Raw genomic sequence first — 25150 nt, forward strand, 5'->3', positions numbered from 1 at the left:
GTTCCCCGACCAGAGATCGAACCCTGGCCCCTGGCAGTGGAAGTGCGGGGTCCTAACCACTGGACTGCCAGGGAAGTCCCCAGAAGCTCAGTTTTCTAGGGTGGCCTCCACATTCTCCACCCACTTCCCACTGCCTCACCGGCCACGCCACAGGCAGCTGCCAATTCACCAGGATCCCACAAGCGTGTGACAATAACTCTAACTTCATCCCAACCCGTTTTGAAAATTAAATAATCCCGAGACCGGGTTGTCAGCGGCTGCAACAACCACATGGGTGTTTGAACATACAACCTGCTGCCCAGTTGGAAGGAACACATTGACTATTCGCCCATTCCCTTGCCAGGACTCTGCAGGAGTAAGCTCGGCATGACAGGGGTGATCCGTCTCCCTTTGTGATCACAGGGCCACTTTTTGGGATTGTGGGCAAGTCACTCCCAACTAACTTTTTTTTTTTTTTTTTTTTTTTTTTGCGGTACGCGGGCCTCTCACTGTTGTGGCCTCTCCCGTTGCGGAGCACAGGCTCCGGACGCGCAGGCTCAGCGGCCATGGCTCACGGGCCCAGCCTCTCCAGGGCATGTGGGATCCTCCTGGACCGGGGCACGAACCCATGTCCCCTGCATCGGCAGGCGGACTCTCAACCACTGCGCCACCAGGGAAGCCCCCAACTAACTTTCTGAAGTGTCTGAGGATGAACTGGGTCTCAGCTCTTACGCACTTTGGGCACCTGATACAAGGTAACTCTCGGCGTCTGTGGACCAGTGATGTAGGCAAGGGCAATGAAGCCAGCCAGTGCTTCAAAACCCTGACCGTCACGGTTGATTTGGGTGACTGGTTGGTTTATTTGGTTAAATGCCAGCGATTGAAGCCAAGGACATGCTTTTGATCTTTTGTAGACCAGTTGGTTTAAACACTTTCTCTCATGGACCATTCCTCTTGAAAATGTCGACCAATCTGAGTAACCGTGCGAGGAACAGTTACAGGGAACACAGCCCTACGTCGGACGTTCCTCGGGTGTCGGGTCAGGAGGTTCTTCTTTAGGTACTAAAGACACAGCAGGATATGGGACCATGGATACCCTCAGGCAGAATCTCTTTTACACTGTTCTGCAGCATCATTTGCTCATTCTAACCAAGTTAATTCCGTAATCCCATCACTTCCCCAGAAACAAACTTTTCTAACGTAAAACTGGTGTCTTTCGTGGCTTCTGGCTCGCTGGACAGCCTGTCTCAGTGTCTCTCCCAGAAACTCCCACCTTTTCTAGGGTGCCTGAGCTCTGCCTTATTCCCTCCTGTCCCAGATACTCCAAAACTGAAGTTCTGGCCCCCAAACCGGACATGGCAACACGGAGAAGCCAGCAGAGGGCATCCCCAACACCTGTGGTCACCAAGGACCCAGGAAGACTGGTGGGAGGTAAAATGCGGAAGAAGGGAGGAGGAGGTAAATGTGAAGCTTAACCCTAAGTCTCTGAATTCTGTTCAGAGCAGTGATATTAACGGCCATCGTTTAACACTGTGTTGCCCTTGGGGAGAAGGCGTGCATGCACGCGTCACCTTATGAATTCTCACAATGTCCCCCTGTCCCTGAAACACCAGACTAGGGCTCTGAAACGTCTCCATTCTCTTGCCCTCTTCTGTGCGTGCACCGTGTAGCAGGGTTCCAAGGATCAGGTCGAAAATAAAAGGACCCATGAAACATAACCGTGTGTCCAAGTAAGGAAAGAGAAACTTCAGTGGAGCGTGTTTAATGTCAGAGGGAAACTACATCTGAGGCACAGGTGAAGAGCCCGCAACAGGCCGGCCGAGCACGGCCGCACCTGCCCCAGCTTCCTGCAACGGGGAGGGCTGGCAGAATCATCAGAGCGTCCGCTCCCTGCGCGGGGGCACGGTGCCATCCGCCCTCGCCAGTCACCACCTGGCTTTCTGCAGCTCGGGCACAGAGAGTCCATGTCTTTCCTGACACATCAGATCAAACGACCCCTCCCTCCTGGTGCAGGAGCCAGTGAACCGCGGAGGAAAAGTAATTCTCGTTGGAAAGGCAGGCCCCGGAGTCTGGGGAGGAGCTGTCCCCCTGTGGTCCCCAGAGACGGCGGCGTGGGGCCTGTCCTCTTTCCTGTAACTGTGGATTCTGCAAGTACGCACACGGACGAAAGTGCAAGGAGGCACTGGGCCTCTCATGGAACCAGTCGGTGTTCTGGACGAGACCCGGAAGATGCCAGGCGTGAGGCTGGGTTCCCGCCACTCCACGGGGCCGCCTGGCCCAGAGGCCAGGGTCGCAGGGCAGTCACCTGCCCAGCAAAGACTCCAGACATCATCAAGTTCCCCCTCCAAGCACCACCTCTGTCCTCAAGGCCGCGGTGGGTAGACGGGGAACATTCCCAAGCCCCTACCTCTTGAGGCTCCCCACCAGAGGCGGGGACAGAGCCCTTTTCCCACCCACTGGGAGCAGAGAACCAGCAAAATCCAGTCCTCCAAGATTTCCAGCGTCTCTTAAATAGGCTTTTCCTTTCCGTTTTCTTCCTTCAATTATTTACCATCCATCCTTTCCTTTATAGAAATATAAAATAGATTTATATAGATTTATATCCTATAGACTCTGTGCGGCAGCGCGGAGGAGAGCGGCCCTGGCTACTTGCAGACGAACTGGTCCACGACCTGCGTGCACTTCTTGCAGCGGACAAAGCAGCACCAGTGGAACTTGCAGTGGCAACGCTCGGTCTGCACACTCTTGAACTGGTCGTAGCCGCGGCCGCAGCACATGAGCGCGCAGCCGTCCAGGCCCTCGGACGTCTTGTTGCACAGGCGGCCCTGCGTGCCCAGCGAGCCCGTGCTCTGGTCGCGCAGGCAGTAGTCCGGGCTGGGGTCCACGTAGACCAGGTCCTCGGGGGTGGGCTGCTTGAAGCGGCTGTTGACCAGCTCCAGCTTGCCCCGGCGGGTGATGCGCATGGCAGCCGCGCTATCGTACTTCTCCTTCAGCTGGTCCCCCACCTTGCGGAACTCCGCCAGCTGCAGCCAGCAGGTTTTGAGGCTACAGGACCCCGAGACGCCGTGGCATTTGCAGGCCACGTCTGCCGCCTTATACACAGCCTGCGGGGAGAGGGGGAGGAGAGAGAAGGGGATGAGAAGCAACATCCCTGACGGAAGATGCCCGGAGGCTGGCTAGGGCGAGTGCAGGAGAGGGCCGGCAGGGTGCGTGTGCGGAGGGCCGGTTTCCCAACCCAGTCCAAAGGTCTTTCCAGGTTGAAAGTGGATAAAAGGAACAGCACATAGAAGACTTCTGGGGAGGTGACGGCCACGTCTGAGTCACTACCAGGATGGCATGCTTGCCCTTTTTGTTACCCATTTATTATCACCTGAAATTTGTCACAAGAAATGTGTCATCGTTACCAGCAGGAAAAAAAAAAAAGGCTATTTCTATCTTGATCAAAGTCTCAAACAAATAAAAATCAACAACATGAGTCTAGCTTTTACATGATATGGAGCCCAGTCCAGAAAAAAGAATCAGCCGTACCGGGAGCCTATAACAGAGACCGCTGGCACGGCCCTGGCTAGCCGAAAGCTATCCACAATCCTGTCAAGTCCCCTAAGAATTAGACGGTCCCTTTTTCTGTGTTAACAGTTGGTCACTAGCTCTACAGAGTCATCGGAGCCTCACCATAAGCCACAGCACATATGTGACAAGACACCCCCTGGGAGTGGCTGGGATGCAGGGGAGGGGCAGGCCCTCTGCGATGGGAGAGCAGACCCGTGGGTCCATCTTCGGGCGGATGTCTTGGAAAACAAGTCCACCCAGAAGTCACTGAACCACAAACATGGGAGGGGACCTGAACGTGGGCTACTCCAAATCCAAATGGAAAAGCAAGAGCAGACCAGAAAGCTGCTTACAAAGTGCCTTTCAGCGAAAGCATACGGATGCATTGTGTCAGCTAGCCCTGGCAGCCGGCCCAGAAGTGCAGATGGCAGGATAAAGATGCAGGTCCGCCGCCCAACATTTTCTTCTGCCACAGCTATTGTCACCGACGCAGGCCGGACTCATTTGTCAAGGGTTTCTCTCGGCTTTCTTTTCAAGAGTCCCCAGATTGTGTCTTTATTCAGCACTGTGGCCGGGACCACTGCAGGTGCAAGAGAGAGCTTCAGCTGCATCTGCTCATATTACTCCTGTCCAAACTCTTCCTGATTTTTTTCTGGTACAGAACTATTCCCACTATTTTAGGGTGGAGAAACTGTCGCTCTACATGAGGCTCAATAAGCTGTGCAAGGGCCACCCAGGAAGGATTGCTCACCAAACTTGGGGCTTAAAAACGGATTAGGGTGGAGAAGTCAGGCAGGCCCCTCCCCAAGGTTAAAGGCACCAGCACTTGGCTGGCAGCTCCAGACCGAAGGCAGAAAGGAACTGACACCCCATTCCGACAGGGACTTCAAAGACGGGGCCCGCAATCGTCCTCTGGCGCAAATCCCCCGGGTCTGAGCTGGAGCCTGACATTCCTTGGAAATGGTCCTTGGTTTAGAGAGGGATGTCAGGCAGCTGGCGCTGTTAGAAGAAGGAGGAAACATTAAGGGCCTAAAACTGTGTACCCGACGCTGAGTGACTGGGGGTGAGGGGTGGATAAGCATCTCCACGGGGAGATTTGGGAGGGACAGGAATTTTAGTAAAACAAATCCGGAAGGGAGAGCGTCACTGACCCTCACTATTTAGACGTCCATTCCACCTTCTTCTAGGAAGAAAGACACCGTAGAGACGGTAATGTTTGTGTTTTAAATATTTTACTGTTGCTAATATACAGATGCTCCTCTTGCAAGAGAAGGAGGTTGGTGATTTTGGCCCTTGCTGCGAACTGAAAAAGCAAGAGAATGTTTAAAAATTTTTCTTAGGTCTACATCTCACCCCATGGCAGAGCCCTTTGCCCCTCTCCCGCATCTAACGGTGTGACGGAGCTTGGTCACTGGCAGGAATGCCACAAGGACGAGGCAGCTTTCATCTGGAAAATGCTCAGAGGCCCTTGAGTGACAAGGCAGTATCAACCCACCGCCCCTGGCTTCAGTATTGTAAAACAGGGTCACTAGAGGCTCTCAGAGGCCAAGAGAAATTTCTTGCAAAGTATGCCCGAGATTTACTCTGTGGTCAAGATGTCAGATCCTAGATATCCTACCCTTTAAAAAGATCTGGTTGTAAAATACCGGTCTGGGGCATTTTCAATGCCGGCCACCGCTTAGTCCTTCCTGAGGAAGGTTCTGTGTAGGTGTCAGGAGGTGGGAGGTGATTGATGGCGAGCCCTGCTCCTTGGAGGGGGGATAAGAGGATAAGACATAGAGAGGGACAGAGACTCCCCACCTGGAGCAGATGGAGGCCGGGGAGAGATAAAGGGCTGTGCAGAGGTGAGGAGACTGCAGGAAGACAGAGGAAGCCGGGGAGGAGGTAGGACAGGCTGATGGAAGGCGCAGCCGAGATAAGGGCTGGAAAAAGCAAACAAACAATTAAGGGTGAAGAAATGAGGAGCCAGCAGAAGTGGGGCCGGATGAGGACGAGCGCCTGGGCACCTCCGCATCTGCCCCGGGGCCCCAGGCACGGCTCCGAGCAGAGACAGGAAAGCCTTCCTGAATTTGACCCTCTTGCTAGGAGGCCACGGGGAATTTTCCCTGCACTGTCACGTGCAGAGGTCCCAGGGCACCCCTCTCCTCAGGAGCTGGAGGAAGCAAAGTCTAACACCTCAGCCAAGTCCGCAAGGCTCCACGGCACTTCAGACGCAGAGACTGCCAGCCACAGGGGATGGGAAAGATTGTGGGAGTCCGTGGTGTTTGAACCGGGATCTCGAAAAATGGGTAGAATTGGGGTATTTAGGAGATAAAGCGAAGGCCCTGACCTTTTTTTTTAAATCAGTCTCTCACGGTTAGACTCCCAAAGACTGGCAAACAGAGAGGAAGTCGTGGGAGACTGAGGCAGCTCCCAGATGCCCTCAGAGCAGAAGAGTTCTGGTCTCTCCACCCGGATTTATAGCACAATAGCCACGGATCAGAGCGACGGCCCGAACTCCTGACACGCCACAGCTGACCACCCGTATCTGGCTAAACAAAACTAGCCTCTGGACGTGGGCTCTGCAAGGAAGACGCTGGGCAATGAGCAATTCTAATTTTGACTTGATGTCACGCTAGTGATGGCGCTAGGTTTACACACGGGTACCACGTTCTACCAGCACCACAGGATGCTAAGTCATAGAAAAGGCATTTCCAACCCCCTTTGTTCGATATGTGCTCCTATGAAAGGAGTTAATTTTTTTTTTTTTTTTTTTTTTGCGGTACGCGGGCCTCTCACTGCTGTGGCCTCTCCCGTTGCGGAGCACAGGCTCCGGACGCGCAGGCTCAGCGGCCATGGCTCACGGGCCCAGCCGCTCCACAGCATGTGGGATCTTCCTGGACCGGGGCATGAACCCACGTCCCCTACATCGGCAGGCGGACTCTCAATCACTGCACTACCAGGGAAGCCCACGAGTTAATTTTTTAAGAAATTACTATATTAACACTTTTTAGAAGTATATCCATATCCATATCCTGAATCACCAATGAACCAACATTAAATTTCTGAATTTACTTCTCCCCCAGAAACTGCTGCTCCTGTTTTGTCGTTAGCTCATCTTTGGCCTCACTAAGTACCTTGCTGGGCCCCGAGCCCGGGCTTGACACAGACCTGAGTGTGGACAGCTCTCCCAGAGAGAGGTCTGTGTAGTTTCCTGAGAGGTCTGTGGCCCCGGCCCTTTGCCAGGAGGGCCTCCTGCCACCCAGCACTCGGGCCTCAGACCTCTGTCCAGGGAGATCTGGATGCACATCCACAGTGGACGCCTGAAGAGTGGAAGACAGAGCTTCTGGCTAAGTGAGGCCTCCAGTCGGTAGCAGAGGCAGACCCCGTAGGGGCAGAGCCTGCTCAGGAGAGAGGAGCAGGCCGTGTGCTCAGACATGGGGGCCTCCCGAGCAAGTGCCGGCAGATGAGGCCCGAGCTCCCCGCACCTGTGCAGGAAGCCCAGAGCCCTGGCCCAGGTGTGCTCTGCACAAACGATAAACTCAGCTCTCCCCAAATCTACATTTTAGTCTCCACTGAAATTGAGGCTCAGAAGACCCTCGCCTCTTACATGAGACTGATGAGACTGGGCCTTCAAAGGATGGTTGCCTTCCACACTTCTGCTTAGGTTAAAGCACCCAAGTGTGTTTGCCATCAGTACTGAAGTGTGCTTTTGGACTGGGTCTCGGGATATGCATGATGGCAGCCCTGAAAAGTCGGCTGTGCTTTACCTGAGCCTCTAACAAACCACAAACCCTAGACGAGGTCTGATGGCCTAAACTTCCAATCATCCTAGCTGTTCAAATGCCACAGGAGGGGCAGTCAAGACAAGAGGTGTCTGGGATTCTGATGATGAGACTGCACCTGAGTCCTACAGGCACGGATGTCCTGTGGAGAAGTAGGTAAGGCTAAAAGAGTGACAGCTGCGTGTGTCTCGTGGGAAATGGAGCCTTCGGAAATCAAGGATGAGTTCCACAGTGTGGGAATCTAGGTCAGCATCGTAAGAATCTCTGTGGTCCGACTCAACCCCTTCCTGGACCAGCCGCCATCGCACAGCAGAGCCCAGGAACAGCCGATGGTCTGTCTGCGGGGGTGGGGTTCTTCATCTGGGTGTGTGTGGGGGCGGGGCCCTCCATCCAGGTGTGTGTGTGGCAGGCCCCCCTGTCCAGGTGTGCATGTGGGTGGGGCCCCCTGTCCAGGTGTGCTTGTGTGGCGGGGCCCCCTGTCCAGGTGTGTGTGTGGCAGGCCCCCCTGTCCAGGTGCGCGTGGGGGCGGGGCCCCCCGTCCAGGTGTGCGTGTGGGCGGGGCCCCCCGTCCAGGTGCGCATGTGGGCGGGGCCCGCCGTCCAGGTGCGCGTGGGGCGGGGTCGCTTACCCTCCGGCCGGCCTCGTTGTTCTGCAGGTTCATAAGCACGCGGCCCTGCTCCTCCGAGCCCTTGGCGAAGTTCTTCTCGCGCTCGCGAGCGTCCACGAACTCCTTGGCGAAGCGGTAGCCGTAGTCCACGTTGTCGCCGCAGCCGCCCCACAGCCAGTCCCGGGGCAGGTCCTTGGGCCGTGCGGCCCGGCTGCAGCCGCACGTGGACAGCTCCCCCTCGCGGCAGGCACGGCTGATGGCGTTGACCACCCCGGCCGCGCTCACGGCGTAGGTGAAGGCCGTCTCCCGGCTCCCTGCGGGTGGACAGGAGACGGGTGAGGCCCCTGCCCCCTGCCGCCCCGCCAGCCCGCACCCCGGGAGGGGCCACCTCTCCCTGCCGAGGCCCCCCGGGGTTAGAAAGCGCCCTGGACTAGGAACCGAAGTTCCTGGACTCGTCTGCCCGTGAGCCCCTTCAGCCCCGACCTGCACCTCATCCCTTACGGAGAGGTCACCCCGGCTGTGCCTTCCTAGGAGGCCGGCCTGAGTGGACGGGACGGGGGGGCATGGAGGCACTGGTGGACCAGGTGGCACGGCCGGAACGAGACTGGGCACAAGTCATGGGACCCACGGTGCAGCTCTATCCTGGCAAACACGTCTCCCTCACAGGTCTGCTGCTCACCCTCCACGAGTCACACGTCTGTCTTTTTACGCCTGCGTTATCTAGCTGGACAGCGGCCGAGACCAGGAGTAGAAATGAACTAGGATGACAACATCCAGAATCGTCTGAGCCGTTTCCCTCTGTCCCCCGAGGTCCACACTGCCTCCCAAACCGACCGTACTGGGGGACCACCTCCACGGACACTCAGCACGGTCTTTCTAAATATCCAGATCATTTCCTGTAAAAAATCCAAACTGTGTACTTTCTTGCTATAGTGAACCACTTAAGAACCCATATGATGGATGTCCTACTTCAATAAAAACGTTGATAAAAAAATAATACTCAGCCACCAGGGACATGCAAATCAAAATCACAAGACATCACTTCACACCCACGAGGATGGCTATAATCAAAAAGGCAACTAATGACAAGTTGATGAGGATATGGAAAAACCGGAACCCTCATGTGTTGCTGGTGGGGACGTTTTAAGGCACAGCTGCTTTGGAAAACAGTCTGGCAGCTCCTCAAAAGGTTAAATGTAGAACTACCATATGACCCAGGAATTCCACTCCTAAGAGTAAGTATATCCAAGATAAATGAAAACATATGTCCACAGCAAAGCTAGTAAGTGAATGTTCGTCGCAGCATTATTCATAATACCCAAAAAGTGGAAGCAACTCATATGGTCCATCAGTGAATGAATGGGTGAACAAAGGGTGGCATTATCCACGTGATGGAATATTATTCAGCCATAAAAAGTAATTAAGTGCTGCGGACAGGCTACAACATGGTTGAACCTTGAGTTATTATGGTAAGTGAGCCACTTGGCATTTTGTATCTGTATTGAACAGACACAAAAGGCCATGTATTGTATGATCCCGTTTATATGAAATGTCCACAATATGAAAACTCATAGAGACAGAAAGATTAGTGCTGTCTAGGGTTTGGGGAAGAGGGAGAAGAGATGGGGAGTGACCACTTGTGGGTGTGCAGTGTCTCTATAGGGCTGTGAAAATGTCCTGAGATTAGAGGGTGGTGATGGTTGCACAATCTGGTGAATATACACTGAACTGTACACTTCAAAATGCTGAATTGTACCCCATGTGAATTACATTCAGTAAAGCTGTTATGAGAAGTGATAAATACTACTCGTATAGACTCAGGTATGGAGGGAGGGGAGGCATTCTTAGCAGGGAACTGAGTGAGACTCAGTCCTGATTCTCAGCGATTAAACCAGGCAGGACCTTCTGCTCTCCACGCGCCCTCTCTTCTGAGCCTCCAAGGTCAGGGGTAGCCATCCCACGATCCTGTCTTGGAAGGTGGTGAGGAAGGCAGTCTGCAGTCACTGCACCTGGCCCTACTTCTGGATGGTCTAGGCACAGCACAGGGAAGTTTGCAACCAGAACAGACAGGGCAAGTCAGTTTTTCTCCAGTAACCAGGGGTCAGGAGAAGCACCAGGAAAAACCAGGTGACGTGGGAAGCCACACTCATGATTCAGCCCTCGGGACTGATGTTTGAGCCAGTGTGAACCACAGCCAGAGACAGGATCTATGGGTCTAGGGAGTTAGACTATGCGAGCCCCCAGGACGGTACGACGGTCAAGGGGTCTTAGGGAGGAGGGCCTGAGCACCCCTTTGAAGGAGTCATGCCTGAGAAGTCTCCCTAAAACAGTTCCTCAACCCCCAACCTGGCATCCAGGGACAGGGAGGAGAGTCTGAAGCCGGGCCCAGATCTACACTCCATCCGCTGTGAGCATCGCTTTTACAACATGCCTTGGAGAATCGGGTTGGGTTCCCAAGGCCACCCACTCCATCTTTTTAAAATGACTCTAATCACCAGAATGTTCTTTCTCAGAGTAAGCTGAAAGATGCCTCCCTATAACTTCCCTCTTCTGGAGCTAATCCCTCTTCCATTTGACAGCCCTTCAGGATTTGAAAACAACGAATATGCCTTTTATGTTTTCTCTTTTCCAAGCTACATATGTCTGATTTCTTCCACCACCGTTCTTTTCTTTAGCAAACAGGCTTTGCAGAGCTGAGTCACCCCTCTCAGAACTGCCTTTTAAAAGAACGTTCCTGCAGCTGAGCGTGTAATCCTGCAGACGTCAGGGCTCTGAGGGTCCAGCCCACCATGTAGTTGGATCCCGGTCTGTCCCGGTGAATCCCCTCAGGATCCCCCGTGGTCACTCTGTCTCCTTTGGTTGGGGGCATCACTCGGCCCTGAGTGCAGGCAGCTCTGCCTTCCTGGGGCAGCACGTGGGCCTCAGGGAAGCCTAAGGACAGACCCCGTGCTGCTCTCAGCAGCAGAGAACTGGGGGCGTCTCTATATGTGAAACAATATAGAGTGGATAAAGGCTGATAAACCAGCAGCCAGGGAGCTCCTGAGAGGTCGTGCATCTTCCCAGGACACAGGGACAGCAGGACAATATCACATCCTCTGTTCCACAGCTGCCCAGCTACCCGTAGGAGCCTCCCTGGCCTCCAGGCGAGGGGCCTGGTGCCCTCCAGGCCGCTCTGCTGCCCTCTGGTGGTGGATGCTTGCAGTGGCTCAAAGGAAGGAGTCTCAGAAGCCACCCGTGCCAGACCCAGGGAGAGGACTCGCCAGAATGCTTGGGCCCAGCGGGAGGCGGGAGGACAGCTTCCCAGGCAGCATAAGCCTGCAGGGAAGCTGCAAAAGGAGATGGTGAGAATAAGGCAAACAGAGGGGTCCTATGTGTAGCAGAGTAGGGCAGAGACTGGTAGCATCTGCTTTCACTGGTCAATCCACCACGCAGACCTGCACCCCATGGAGTATCTGTTCCCGACACACCTTCTTCCCTAAAGCAAAGCCGCACTTTGGGGCCTTCAGGCAACAAAATTACATGAAAAGGATCTGGCCGACGTCAGGCAGTCACTAGGTCCCAAAGAAATATTAGTTCCCTGACAGTGATTAGGGGATGCCTCTCTCTACACCTGGGCCATCGTAGTTTCCTCACCTGAAACCCAGCAGGCAGGGAGGAGAGTGGCTAACCAGGACCCTTACCAGGAAGAAGGCACAGGCACTAGGCGTATTTGAGAGGAAGTGATCAACTATGAACGAATCCCATTTGACCCCCAGGCCTATTGTCTTGGGAAAGTTGCCCAGCAGGACTGTTACAGGAACTCATGAGCATTCCTTTCAAGGAGCTTGAGTTGATGCTGAAGGAGCAAGAGAGAAGCAAGGTTCAAAGTGTAATTTCCCTGGACCTCACTTCTCAATGTGGGGCAGGGAGGGAGGGGAAAGGGGTCAGGAGAGGGCGGGGCCTTCGCAAAAGAGGCGCAGAATCCCTAACTCCCCTGGTCCCAGCCTGCTGGAAACCCGCAGCCTCAGGGAACTGCAGAATGTTGCCTTTCGAGGGGGGAAGCTGTTTGGGGAGAATGTGAGCCGGGACGTGGTGCTCTAACACCTTCCTTTTATGGCCCTGGGGATAAGAACCAGTAGAATAGGGCCGGATTTCTCAATTTCTTGCCAGGGAGGGGAGGATTGCATTTCAAAAGGACCTAAAACAATTAGACCCCAGATCACACCTCCATCTAAGCAATAGGGTAGCCAAAGAATCCTCGGCCAGGAGTGGGAGAGGGGCCAGGACAGGAATCCAGGCAGGGGTGGCCCTCTCATCTTCCTCCTTCGGCCTGCCCCTCCCAGCCCTCATTTTCACACACATCTCCTTTCAAATGAAAAAGCCGGGACTGGATCTGGGTCGGGTTAATGACAGCCATCGCCAATTTGGCCCAAAGTTTCTCTCTCTCTCAGTGTCCCAGTGGAAGAGGCAAAACTCTCCAGACACTCAGGGCTGCAATTTTCAGCTCTCTGCCCACAGCTCTCGAGGAGGCCCTGGAGCTGAGACAGGGGTCAGTCGTGGTGGGCGGGCTTCCCGATCCGCTCTCTCTCAGCTTAGACCCCTGCCCCCTGCCCAGAGGGAGCGCCTCTAGGCTGCCTGCTCGGGGCAGGGCGGGAAGCAGAGGGCCAGCTGACCCCGGCACTGGGCGCCAGCACGCCACCCGAGACCACCCCCTTGCACGCCGGTCCCTGTGGAGCCCTGGCTCCCAGGCCGGGAAGCACAGCTGCTCCAGCCCCACGCCCCGCTCACCTATCTGCATGACTCTCCCGAAGACGGAGGCATCGTCCACGGTGCTGCAGTTCCACCGCCGCTGCCGGAACTGGTGCTGGCACTCCCTGATGCCCGTCCTGGCCCCCTCGCCTATGTAGGCCATGTGTTCCTGGTACAGCTGGCACAGCTTCCGCTGGCCGGCGGAGAGCCCGGGGAGCTGGCTGCACACGGGCTGCGCCCCGATGATGAACACCTCAGGCCTCTGCACCGGGTTCATAGCCAAAGACCTGCAGCAAGAGGGCCAGGAGTGAGCGTGGCCCAGGGGCAGCGGCAGACCTCGTACCTGACGCCCTCCCAGGGGGGTTTTCTGCGGGCAGGCCCTGAGCCAGGGGCTTGGGAAGGAAAGTCACCCAAAACCGAGTTCCTGCCTTCAAAGGGAAACTGAGGCACAAACGCAGGAGACGCGTGAGATGTCGAGTGCCCGAGACCACCTTGGGCGTCGGGATCCACAGTGACCAGACAGGGAGGAGTGCTCCGAGCTGGGAGAAGCCTTCAGGGGGGATGACCGGAGTGGCCTGCAGGGTGGGCGCGCTGTGCGTGAGGCCGCTTCTCTGCAGAAGGAGCGGCCAGGCCACTGTGGCCCAAGTGCAGGATGTGTGCGGAAAGCAGTCCATTCCTTTCAAGAGAACAGCCCTTAGGCCTTTAAAATCGAAACCAATTTACGTACATGGCCGTATACTCTAAAAGTTTGCACTTCCTTCTCTGCCACACGGCCCCTGCCCCTGCCCCGTAGGGCACTCGCGCTCATCTAGCAGATATACTAAGGTGCTAAGTCAGAGGGGAAGGCTGTGGTTGTGCCATCTGAGCAAAAATGAGACCAGAGCACAGACCATGCCAAACAGGGGGCGGGGGGCATGGTTGCCATTCCCCTGTCCACCTGGCAGCGACAGTCATCTTAACAACACAAAAGGAAGCCACACACGCTCCTGCAAAGGCCTCATCTGGTCTTCAGACTTAGAAACCGGGAATCCTACTCTCCTTGCCCTCACCAGCAGGAAAAAAAAAAAAATCAATATTCGTATTGATCCGAGGGCAACCAAAGAGCTGTTTCCAACAACCCATGGAGACGGAGGAGGTCCAGGGAAAGCGGACTGCAGACAGGATCAGAGAAGAAGCCAAAGGAACTAATCCTCTCTCCTCAGGGAACCTTTACATAACTCTGGGGGCTCGAGAGAGAAAGAGCTGTGCCCGTTCTCCTGGGGTTGCTGAAAAGGGAACGGCCCCTTCTCCCCTCTCCTATGGCCCAGGGGGCCAGGCTGGGAGGGCTTCAGCCCGCACTCACCACCAGGAGCTGGCCGCGGCCCGAAGCGGGGCCCAGCAGGCGAACAGCGCAGCAGCAGCAGCGAGCAGGGCAGGCGGGCTGGGCATGGTCCGCCCGCGCCCCCCGCGGGGCCCGGGGAAGACCCCGGGGACCGACGGCTTCCGAGACGGGCTCCCTGGAGAGAAGAGGCCAGAGGGAGCAGTCAGTGTGCGACGCAGACCAGGGGGACCAGGAGGGCCTGCTTCCCAGGGAAGGTCCATCTCTCCCCAGCCTCCCGTCCCACCCTCCCCTTCTCACCCTGGGGGTCGCTCCAGCCTGGGGAGCCCTGCTTGGGACACGCTGCTTAAGGAAACAGGGGACTGAGAGACCAGGAAAGGGAGGAAAGCAAGGCATTTCCAGAGCAGAGCCGCTCGGGGCGGCATTTAGAGAGATGCTTTGGCTGCTGCTATGCACACCTGCCCTCCTTCCAGAACGTCCAAAGAGACAGGACCATCCCATCGGCTCCTCCCAGGGATGTATCTGTTGCGTGGAGCTAAAAACACCTGGCGAGTTGATTACCTACAGCCAAACAGGAGCCTTCGCTCTCAATCTGCACCCTTCTCCCGCTAAACGCGTTTTCCAAATCCCAGCCCGAGTCCACCAGGGCAGACAGTGGGAGAAGGGAGGGACTTTTCACTTTCTCGAGCCAACTCCTCTGGGAAATGTAAAAGCTGCCCCCAGGCTGTGCCAGCCGTGTCCCCTCGGCGGCCCATGCCTCCTCTGTGCCCTCCAGGAGGGATGGGTTTGCCACCCTCGCATCAGACTGCCTGTTCCCAGAAAACAGCTTTCCCAGAGCCCCTGGAGACAGACGGACCCTGGAGCAAGCCTCTGGCAATCCCACCTCCTCTCCTCCCTGAGCCCCCATCCAGGGCGTGACCACACCCCCAGGGCCCCTCAGCACCCCACCTCAACGAAACCCCCGCCCCCACACTCCGAGACCACCCCCATCTCACCGAGCAGCACAGGGCCTTCTGGCTCTCCGGGAGGGGCCCTGGGTCATCAGCCTGGGAGATATCTCTGTCCTGGGGCCACCAGGAGAGGAAGGTGGCCGAGCAGGGCCCGGGGGAGCTGGGGCACAGCTGTCCCCACCCCCTCCGGGCTTTTCTTCGGGAGGTCTCCGTTGGGGCGGGGGCACCCGCGGGCAGGTGTGTCGGGCTGGTGGGGGTCAGATCAAAGCCCCTTTGTCATGCAGAGCCAGCTCGGAAATGATCCGGCCTGGCGGCCGCTGGCAGCACACCCTGCTTTCCTAACAGACCTCGCCTCCTCTGAAGAGGCCCTCCCCCCCATAAATCCTCCCCGTCCCCCAGGGCAGGAGGTCTGTGAATGCACCGACAGGGCCCAGAGATGGAGCAGAGATAGGGCTGGCACCAGAAGCTAATGGCTTTATGGAGGGGAGGGGACCAGGGCCAGAGTGGGAGGACAGGAGAGAAGCTTCAAAGAGTTTCCTTGTGCAAACACCCTCCACCCCACTAGCAGCCCTTCTTGGGGACTGGTGGGCCGGGGCCACTCCCCGTGGTCCTCTCCCTCCCCACACCCGCTCCCCGCCGGCCCATCCCCACCACTGGGGAGCTGAGTCCTCTCTCCCAACTGGTGCCACCTCTCATCCCCTGGTCCCTCTCTCTCATTTCTGTGCCACCCTCTCATCAGGCTCCCGTGAAACCTCTCCTGCAAGTCCCAGGTTCACGGGAGGCCACGCTGGCCCCGTTTCCGAGGACAGGAGTCAGAGCGGCTATGACCGCCCAGCTCCAGCACAGGCGCTAAGGCCAAACTTCCCCGAGCCGCTAATCCCGCCCTCGTAAACATCATCCAAGGCGGGAATCACTCAGGCAGCTGTTCCTACCACCCTGTGCTTTCCAGCAAACTCCCGGCTCATTTAAAATATATGTTTTAGGGCTTCCCTGGTGGCGCAGTGGTTGAGAGTCCGCCTGCTGATGCAGGGGACGTGGGTTCGTGCCCCGGTCCGGGAGGATCCCACATGCCGCGGAGCGGCTGGGCCCGTGAGCCATGGCCGCTGAGCCTGCGCATCCGGAGCCTGTGCTCCTCAACGGGAGAGGCCACAACAGTGAGAGGCCCGCGTACCACACACACACACACACACACACACACACACACACACTCTCTCTCTCTCTCTCTCTCTCTCTCTCTCTCTCTCTATATATATATATATATATGTTTTAAAAACTTAGAAAAGGAAAACAAAAGACCCTAGCACGTGTGGTGGCTTCTTTCTCTGCTTTCCAGATGTCCGGCACCTGAAATTGAACACGTGTCCCCTAAACACACACACAGCAGCCCTCAGGTCCCGCTCTCTCCCACGGACGGACGTGACCCCCCAGCGACTGGCCTCATTGTCATGGGCAGAATGGAAACGTCTTGCCCCCCCGCCCCGGCCAGGGAGGAAGGAGGCTGTGAGGCCCACGGTTCTGCCGAACGAGCAAGCGGACAGGGCAGGACTAAGCAGGGGGGGGGGTGTCCAGGGTCTCTCTCTTCGGGGCCAGGGGAGGATGCCACATTCTCAGTCAGGACCCCTCCTGAGGGCCAGAACGAGGTGGTCAGACATCTGCTCTGCCCTCCTGCCGCGTTATTTCATTCATTCAAAATAGTCGTTCACCAAATGTGTCTTGGGGGCCTGGTTATGTGCCAGAGATACAGCCATGAACAAATAAGTACGTAATATGTCAGGTCCAGTGAACCTTGAGGAAAAATCAAGGAGGGACAAGGATCCAGAATGAAGGTGATGGTTTACCCTGTTTAGGGTCCTTGGAGGGAGCATCCCCCAAACCACTGAGTGGCCAGGTGGGGTGTAGCCCTGCTGTACTCGGGCCCCTCTGCGCACGTCCAGGGTCCTTACTGAGACCACTTTACTGTCACAGCCAAAGGGGTGCATATTTGAATTGGGACTTTTCCAGCCACAAGTTTTCTTTCCCTAAGAGGCCGTGCCCACCCCAAGCAGCTGGGAGACCCGGAGAGGGGCTTGGGGGCTGGGGCCGATGCAGCAGCTCCGCCCTTGAAGGGGCGTCTCCTTGCTGTCCACACACCAGAGCAGTGACGCCACAGAAAACCCCACCCGCGGGACAAGCGCCCACCAAGGTCACTGGCTGTTCACAAAACCACCCCTGGCTGCTCAGGACTGGCCTCCCCCAGAGCCCGAGGACTCAAACAGCTTAGGTGTCCCTTAGGAAGTGATGTCACCTCCCACACCTGCCCCTGGCTCCAGATGGGCCCCGCCCCCCGAAACCTACCCAGAAAGAACAGCCTGCAGAGACCCTTTTCTAGGTCGCCACTGGCTATTTCTTACTCTGCGACCCAGCAAGGAGCTGCTGCCTTGTAATTCAAAGTTCATTTGCAATTTTGTTAACAGTCCTGGCACAGCAGGTAGACAAGCTCGGTCCCTGTGTGAACTCCCGGCTGCTGTCCAAGTGCTGCCCTTGGTCCCAGGAGTTCTGCTGGGGGTGGGGGTGGGGCGTTTACCAGAGCTGCAGGCCTGTGCCTTCCCTCCCCTCCCCGCTATCCCCCCGCCAACCTGGCCACTCCATTTCCACCTGTGCAGAGAAAGGCTCCTCAGGGACCGCAGGACACCCGACGACACCTCCCGAAATGCAGGTGCCTTCATCCCCCTTCCCCGCTTTCCAGGAAGTGCCCTCTGCTGTCTAGCCCACGGGGCTCCAGCACCAGCTTTCCTGCAGCATGACTGTGCATCATAATGTGTCCCCCAGTTGAAAATTCACGGTGGTTCCCAGCCCTTGAGGCCCCGAAACTTCCCAACCTGGCCTCCTTCTACTCCCCAACTCTTTGCCTGACGCTCCCGCCACGGGGTCCCTATTCCAGTCTCCTGCTCTGAGAACAAGCCCTGCTTCCCCACCCAAGACCTCATCCCAATCCTCTGCCTCTCCAGCAGTCAAACCTCAGACGGCTCTCAAGTCCACCACCCAGGTTCACTTCCTCCGTAAAGCTGCCTTTGATGCATCCAATGCCAGGAGGCTCTTTCCACTGACCTGGCGTTTCCTCAGTCCCTGGAGGATGGTGTCCAGCCTGCACACGCTGCCTTAGAACTCCGTGTGTTCCTACACTGGCCCAGTGTTTGCTGAAGGTAGGATGTGCCCTCCTCCTTCTCCTGGGTGCCCCCTCCTGCCTGCTGTACGTACACCTGTCAATCAACAGCTCCTGATTGATGACCCGTGACAATACCCAATACTAGTGAGCATTTATTAAACACCTTCTACATGCACTGAGCCAAATGTTTTACACCCATGTTCCTCATTTAACCGTCACTAAAATTCTATGGTACAGGCTATTTTTATCCTCACTTTGAGCAGGGAAACCACAGGGAACTAAGGCGTGGAGGGGCCCAGGAACTCGGTCCTACAGCGATTGAATGGGAGACCCTGGCTTGGAATGGAGACCTTTCCCCTCTTTCCCAAACACAGGTTAAACACATCACGGACCATCCATCCCTGGAGCAAAGGCCTTCTCTGCCCTGCTTCCCTGCTTTTCACCACTGCCCTCTTACCAAGAGGAAGGCTGTCCGAGGGCAACATCCTGATTTGTAGGAAGTAGCCCCAAAAGCAATGTTTATAAAAAACAGGCCGATTACAAAGTGACTAGTATAAACACACACTCACACACGCAGCCTTGTGGGAGAAAAAAAGCAGACTTTCCCCCCAAACAGAGTGATACATGGCTTGAGAACAGGTCAGGCTGTTTAAAGCTGGAGAAATTAAAATAGAATAATAGGATTTGTTTTTCACTTTTATTTGAAGGATAGTTGATGTATAAGAAATAGAATGATGGTTTTAAAGAGCTGGTGTTTGTTTATGTTGAGATGGGCGATCCCAACCAGGCTGAGAGATGAGGGTCGGGAGACAGACCCTGTGAGGTGTGAGGGGCACGGAGGCAAGGAGCAGCGTGCTTACGCGAAGAAATGCAAGGCTTGGGGAGAAAGTGGAAAGAAGTTTCAGGTAGCTTATAACAGGGATGCTGACCAAGGGACTGTGTCTTTGGGAGGAGAAGACCCTACACTGACGGTGGAAAACTGCATTGCCTTTCAACGAATACGGCTGCCAAGGAGCTCTTTCTATTTTATTTATTTATTTTTAATTAATTCATTTTTTTTGGCTGCCCCACACAGCGTGTGGGATCTTAGTTCCCTGACCAGGGATCAAACCCGTGCCCCCTGCAGTGGAAGCATGCAGTCTTAACCACTGGATCACCAGGGAAGTCCCAAAGGAGCTCTTTTTAAAACTCAAAATTGACCAGAGACTTTTCTGCTTTTTAAAGAAAGGTTCCCCATCTCCTAAAGGATGAAGTCGGAGCTCCTCAACATGTACGCGAGGCCTTTCAAGAGCCCCCCCGGCCAGGCCTCCCACCCTCTTCTGGTTTCCACCCTGCTGGAGGAACCCCCAGCTGTCTGAGGCCTGCCTCCGCCCGTCCCCACGGTTTCTCCCTTTGCACTCGGCTGACCTCAGGACCAGCTTCTCCTCTCTCTGTGCAGGGAAGCCTCCTCTGTCCTTGAGGTCACATCTTCAACTGACCACCCGCTCCAAAGAAGGCCCCTCCGGCCTCCTCATCCCCAGCTTCCTGTGAGTGCCTGCAGCAGCACTGAACGCAACGTGCAAGAAGCTGGCGTGCTAATTTGTTTATTCGTGGTTTTGTGTCTTTGCTCTGGAAACGATCTTGTTCACCATCTCCTCCCCGTCATTAGGACAGAACCCAACTGAAAGGAAAGAAAAGCCTTCCTTTGCTCTCAAAGGCCTCCACACGCTAAGCAGCTCCTTGTCCTCTTATTTGGGAACCACTGTCGGCTGCAGATGGAGATTTCAGAGACGCCAGCCGTGTCTCTACCTTCTCCTCAGAGACTCGAGCACCATCCAGCGTCTGGAAATGTATAGGGTGCTGCTTCCCCAAGGCGCTGTGGTCCAGCAGGGATGACACACCTACTTGAGAGGCGGGACGGATCAGCCCAAGGACGACCACGTCAGGATGCAGAGTTGGAGAGGGACAGAGAAGAAGGACAGCACCGAGCAATGCGCTCTGGTCAAAAGGAAAACTTCAAGCTGCTTTTGCAAGGGTCCGAGAGATACTGCAATAACGAAGGAGTGCGATCATTTCCAATGTACTCAGAACGATTCTTGTTTGTTAAAGTTACGAGTCTCTCTGAAATCTGATATGGAATCCCCACTGAGCATCGGACATCTGTGGTCCAGGGAAACTCCCATGATCACATGCTTCTAGTTTCTTAGGGGGGGTCAGTCACCTTTTGACCCCGAAATGATGGTTGGGTAAGTCTTCTTAGACAGAGAGGAAGTACAGACATGAAGATACTGATTGGCTACACCTCTTCCTTGCAATCCTGCCTGTTCTCTGTCCTCCAAGTCTCCTCCTGCATCCAGGCCTGAAATCTTGGTGTCCTTCATGACCCCTCCCTCACCCATACCCTCCATGTCAAAGCAACTGGCAAGGCCTCTTGACTGTGACTCCCTAATACTTTAAAAATGTATTCCTGACTCTTCATTGCTACTGCCATACTCTGAGCTACTACAAGAGCCTGCTAACTGCCCTCTTCCCTCCAACAAATTGTGTCTTATACCCCATCTCATCTACTGAATGATTGAATGAATTCCTTCCGCACGCAGTCCTCCAACTTCCAAGGTAACAGCTGGTTACATGTTTCTCGAAATATGGTCCCCAACTAACAGCATGAGCATCGCTTGAAAACCGATTAGGTACCGAGATTCTCAAGCTCCACCCAGACCTACTGAATCTGAAACTCTGAGGGTGGTGCCCAACAATCCATTTTAACAAGCCATCCGGTGGGTCTGATGCCCAAGAAAATGTGAGAACCACTGTCATAGAACCATCCATAGTAATACGCAGCAAATTAAAGCATGAAGCCTTTCAAATAACATATATATGGATGGATGGATGGATGGATGGATGGATGGATTTTAACGGCAAATTTCTACATGAAATGCCTGGAACCAGTGGCTCCTCCCCTGGGGGCTAAAGATATCTGGAAACCACAGAACCACAGAACATGCAGACCAGGCACTGTCTCCAGAATGAGTAAATATGTCCATGTATTTCCACTCTGACAGTCTACGTATAGGTACGTCCTTGTAATTAATAAAATACTTATTCACTTAAAAGTGCTCCTGATGACCGTGGTGATGCTAGTATGTAACAATTCAAGGAATATATTAAAACCATTGAATTATACACTTTAAATGGGTGAATTATAGGGTATGTGAGCTATATCTCAATAAAGCTGTGACATTTTAAAAACATGTTCCGGAAGACACAGCAGTTCCACTCTCTTGGAGGAATCTGCCCATGTGCACACCAGAATATGTGTCAAGACTAGAACAGCCTCAAACTGGAAATAACACGCATGTCCGTTAGAGTTTATTACACGGTATTGAGTAGAGTTCCCTGTGCTATACAGTAAATCCTTGTTGCTTATCTATTTTATAGATGGTGGTTTGCATCTGTTAATCCCATACTCCCAATGGGTCCCTCCCCACCACCTTTCCCCTTTGGTAACCAGAAGTTTATTTTCTAAGTCGGTGCATCTGTTTCTGTTTTGTAAATAAGTTCATTTGTACTATTTTCTAGATTCCACATGTAAATGATGTCATATAATATCTGTCTTTCTCAACACAGATATTTTTAAATGGGAAAATACCTAATGATTGGAGGGAATCTTTATATACTATCTCAGTGGAAAATATAACTATTTTGTCTCCCGGGGCACATAACTTTTTTTTTCTTACTTAAAAAAGGGTCCTCACACTTAAAAAGAAACCTCTGCCTTCAGTGAACGTTGGAAAATTTAGGTACAGAGACAGCTGGCTGGAGGGCAGGTGGAGCTGGCAGGGAGGGAGGGGCTCAGGGGGTTCAATGCAAACCACGTGGGCTGGTTACACAAGCGCAAGGCCTGGACCAGCCACGCAAGAAACAGCAGCTACCTCGACCACGTGCTCCAGGAAAGAGGACCTGGCAAAATCTCCTCTGTCTCTCCTTTTTTTTTGGTGGGGGGGTGGTGGTCCATAATTGCTATTTAGTCCTGTAGCTAGCTGTTTCTCTGGCGTGCATTTCTCTCCATAGACGCTTTTCTCTTTCAAATATTTTCTCAAGGAGAGACCAGAGATTAATGCAATGATGAACCCAGACTTTACCAGAAAGTTCCATAACCTCCTACAGAGTGCCCTGGTGACTGTTCTCCTTCTCAGCTCAGGTAAGGCAGCCTCAGCAAGTTCTCCCACGGGTCCCTCTCCGTCCCTGGGTCTCTCTCTAGTTCCTTCTAAGCTTGGCCCAGTGAACCCTCTCAGCCTTAAGGCATACAGCATTCCTTTTTGGGATATTTCTCAACAGTTGGTGGAGATGCAAATAAGTCAGTTTTGGGTTTTTTTCGAAGGGGAATCCCAGCTCCACCATCTTACTCTTTGCAGCCCCTTGGGAAGCCTTATCTCGCAAACGCTGTGTCGTTTCTCCTGTGTCTCTAGCTTGTAGGACAAATCACGTCTTGGGGGTGAGGTGAAGGGTAGAGAGTGGGTAGGAGTGGTGAGGTTTTAACTGTGGCCTTTCAGAGAAATGCAAACTGTCCTTCCCCAGAAATGAGTCTGTCCTTCACAGTGATAAGTTTGCCACAGTGACACACTTCCCACTGCTTGGGAAGGAGAGAGCAAACCTGCCCCAACTGTGGCACAGGGTGTCAGCACACACAACCGGATCCTGAGACCACCCTGCTGAAGACTAATTCTTTTTTTTTTTTTTTTTTTTTTTATGACTGTGTTGGGTCTTTGTTGCTGCGCCGGCTTTCTCTAATTGCGGCGAGCGGGGGCTACTCTTAGTTGTGGTGTGTGGGCTTCTCATCATGGTGGCTTCTCTTGTTGTGGAGCACAGGCTCTAGGCACGTGGGCTTCAGTAGTTGCAGCACGCAGTCTCAGTAGTTGAGGCTCTAGAGCGCAGGCTCAGTAGTTGTGGCACACAGGCTTAGTTGCTCCGCGGCATGTGGGATCTTCCCAGACCAGGGCTCGAACCTGTGTCCCCTGTGTTGACGGGCGGATTCTCAACCACTGCACCACCAGGGAAGCCCTGATGGAGGTGGTGTTTGAACTTGTCCCTCAGAGGACGGGCAGGATTCCCACGGGTGGACATGGGAGGGGGAGGCCTTCCCACTGGACGAAGGTCAGAAACACGTAACACATTTTGAGAATGACAAGAACATCATATAACAATTTCATGTCCAAAATTCAACTGTAGAAAACACAGAATGAGAAAGAGAGAGAGAGAGAGAGAAAACCCAAAGTCAAAGAAAAACAAAAGTCATCAATTCCTGGCAAGGCGGACTCCCTCATCCTGGGACCACCTGACTGAAGACCCCAGGACACCCCCCACTCCAGGAGTCTGGGCCTCCGTCTGCAATCTGCAGGACACCCAAGACACTCCAGCAGGAGAGAGGCAACATCAGATCTGCACTCAGGAAGGCTGGCGATGTTTGCTGTTTGTGGAGTGACAGCCCAGAGCTTGGGGCCCAGCTGGGAGGGCCGACCCCGCAGGAACACCATGAGGGCAGAAGGAGAAGCTTGTCAGCCTGCGTGGGCAGGACGGGAGGAGGTATGGTCTGTGTTACTCAGCCGTGAGGGTGGCAAATGTCAGGAGTGGGGACCAGCCACCAGCACAGGCCCTCAGACCGCTTGCCTTCGGTCACGGCTGAACTGAAATTAAGAATACTGATGGGGGCTTCCTTGGTGGTGCAGTGGTTGAGAGTCCGCCTGTCGTTTCAGGGGACACGGGTTCGTGCCCCGGTCTGGGAGGATCCCACATGCCGCGGAGCGGCTGGGCCCGTGAGCCATGGCCGCTGAGCCTGCGCGTCGGGAGCCTGTGCTCTGCAACGGGAGAGGCCACAACAGTGAGAGGCCCACGTACTGCACACACACACAAAAAAAGAATACTGATGGGAGAGGACTTCCCTGGCGGTCCAGTGGCTAAGACTCTGCGCTCCCAATGCAGGGGGCTGGGGTTTGATCCCTGGTCAGGGAACTAGATCCCACATGCCGCAACTGAAAAAAAAAAAAAGATCCTGTGTGCTGCAGCTAAGACCCGGTGCAGCTAAATAAATAAATAAAAATTAAACAAAATACTGATGGGAGCATGTCTGCACGTGGCTTTGGGGAGAGCTCACGATTGTCATGCTCCTCTCCAAGGCTACATCGGGTAGTTGGGGAAGGTTTGACCTCCACTGGATCCGGCCATCTTGCAAACATGTCCTTGACCCGAGAGAGGCACCACAACTGAAAACACAAATGGCCTGAAGTGTGTATACACCCACGAGGAGTCAGCAGCGATGCATTTATTAAAATCAACAAAAATGATAGCTAATCGTAGAAATAAGTATTAATAACTTCTGCAACCCTGGGTACCTATGCATTTATTTGCTGAGATGTTACTTCACCCCATACGACACCTTCCCACTTGGGACCCTCACAGCTATTCGTGGCAGAGCTCACGGGCTGGTCACATGGCTCGATCACATTTTCCAGCGCTCAGATGTCCTAAAATGGTCATAGGACTGAGCTCTTCCTCGTGGAATGTCAGAGGAAATGATGTCGGCAACTCCCGAGTCTGGCCCATGAAAACCCCCCACAAGCTGTACCCCATGCTCCCTGCTTCTTCCAGCCTCATGTGGACAAGCACGGCAGGTTCAAGGTGGACTAAAGCCAGAGTCACAGGCAGAAGAAGCCCAGGTCCTGGAGTCGCTGCCTAGAGGGCTGCTGGCCGATAAGGAACATGCATTTTGGTTTTCACAGGGGCTAGAAATGAACTTCTACAATTTTAGAGCCGATTTACAGCTGGCACTTGTTCATGACAGGAGCTAGTATGAGCTTGACTAACACCAACTCTCACAGCCTATCCTACTTTGTATTAGACTCATGTATAGACTTTTAAAAATCCCCTTTCAGACTGTAAACACCTCTGTGTATTTGGAGTTGCTCAAATGGTTGCTAAGTAAGTCTACCGAAGAGAGGGCAACTGTGGTCAGGTGGCAATCCTCATTAAAAACACAGAGAGGGGAGGGATAAAGTGGGAGACTGGGACTGACATACACACACTGCTATATATAAGATAGGTAGCTAATGGGACCCTACTGTCCAGCACAGGGAA

General features: G+C 54.3%; 1 protein-coding gene across 1 annotated transcript in view; it reads right to left on the minus strand.

The window, feature by feature from the left end:
• Nucleotides 1-1725: 1725 nt before the first annotated feature.
• WNT5B (Wnt family member 5B) overlaps nt 1726-25150 on the minus strand; it is an 83659-nt gene continuing 60234 nt past the window's right edge. The window contains exons 2-5 of the mRNA XM_060112406.1: nt 13970-14123; nt 12667-12914; nt 7921-8213; nt 1726-3083 (exon numbers count right to left, since the gene is read on the minus strand). Coding sequence (XP_059968389.1) covers nt 2625-3083; nt 7921-8213; nt 12667-12914; nt 13970-14055 — 1086 coding nt within the window. The 5' untranslated portion in view covers nt 14056-14123 and the 3' untranslated portion in view covers nt 1726-2624. The remainder of the gene's footprint in view (nt 3084-7920; nt 8214-12666; nt 12915-13969; nt 14124-25150) is intronic.

The sequence above is a fragment of the Mesoplodon densirostris genome, chromosome 11, assembly GCF_025265405.1.
Source record: "Mesoplodon densirostris isolate mMesDen1 chromosome 11, mMesDen1 primary haplotype, whole genome shotgun sequence".
NCBI classification, from domain to species: domain Eukaryota; kingdom Metazoa; phylum Chordata; class Mammalia; order Artiodactyla; family Ziphiidae; genus Mesoplodon; species Mesoplodon densirostris.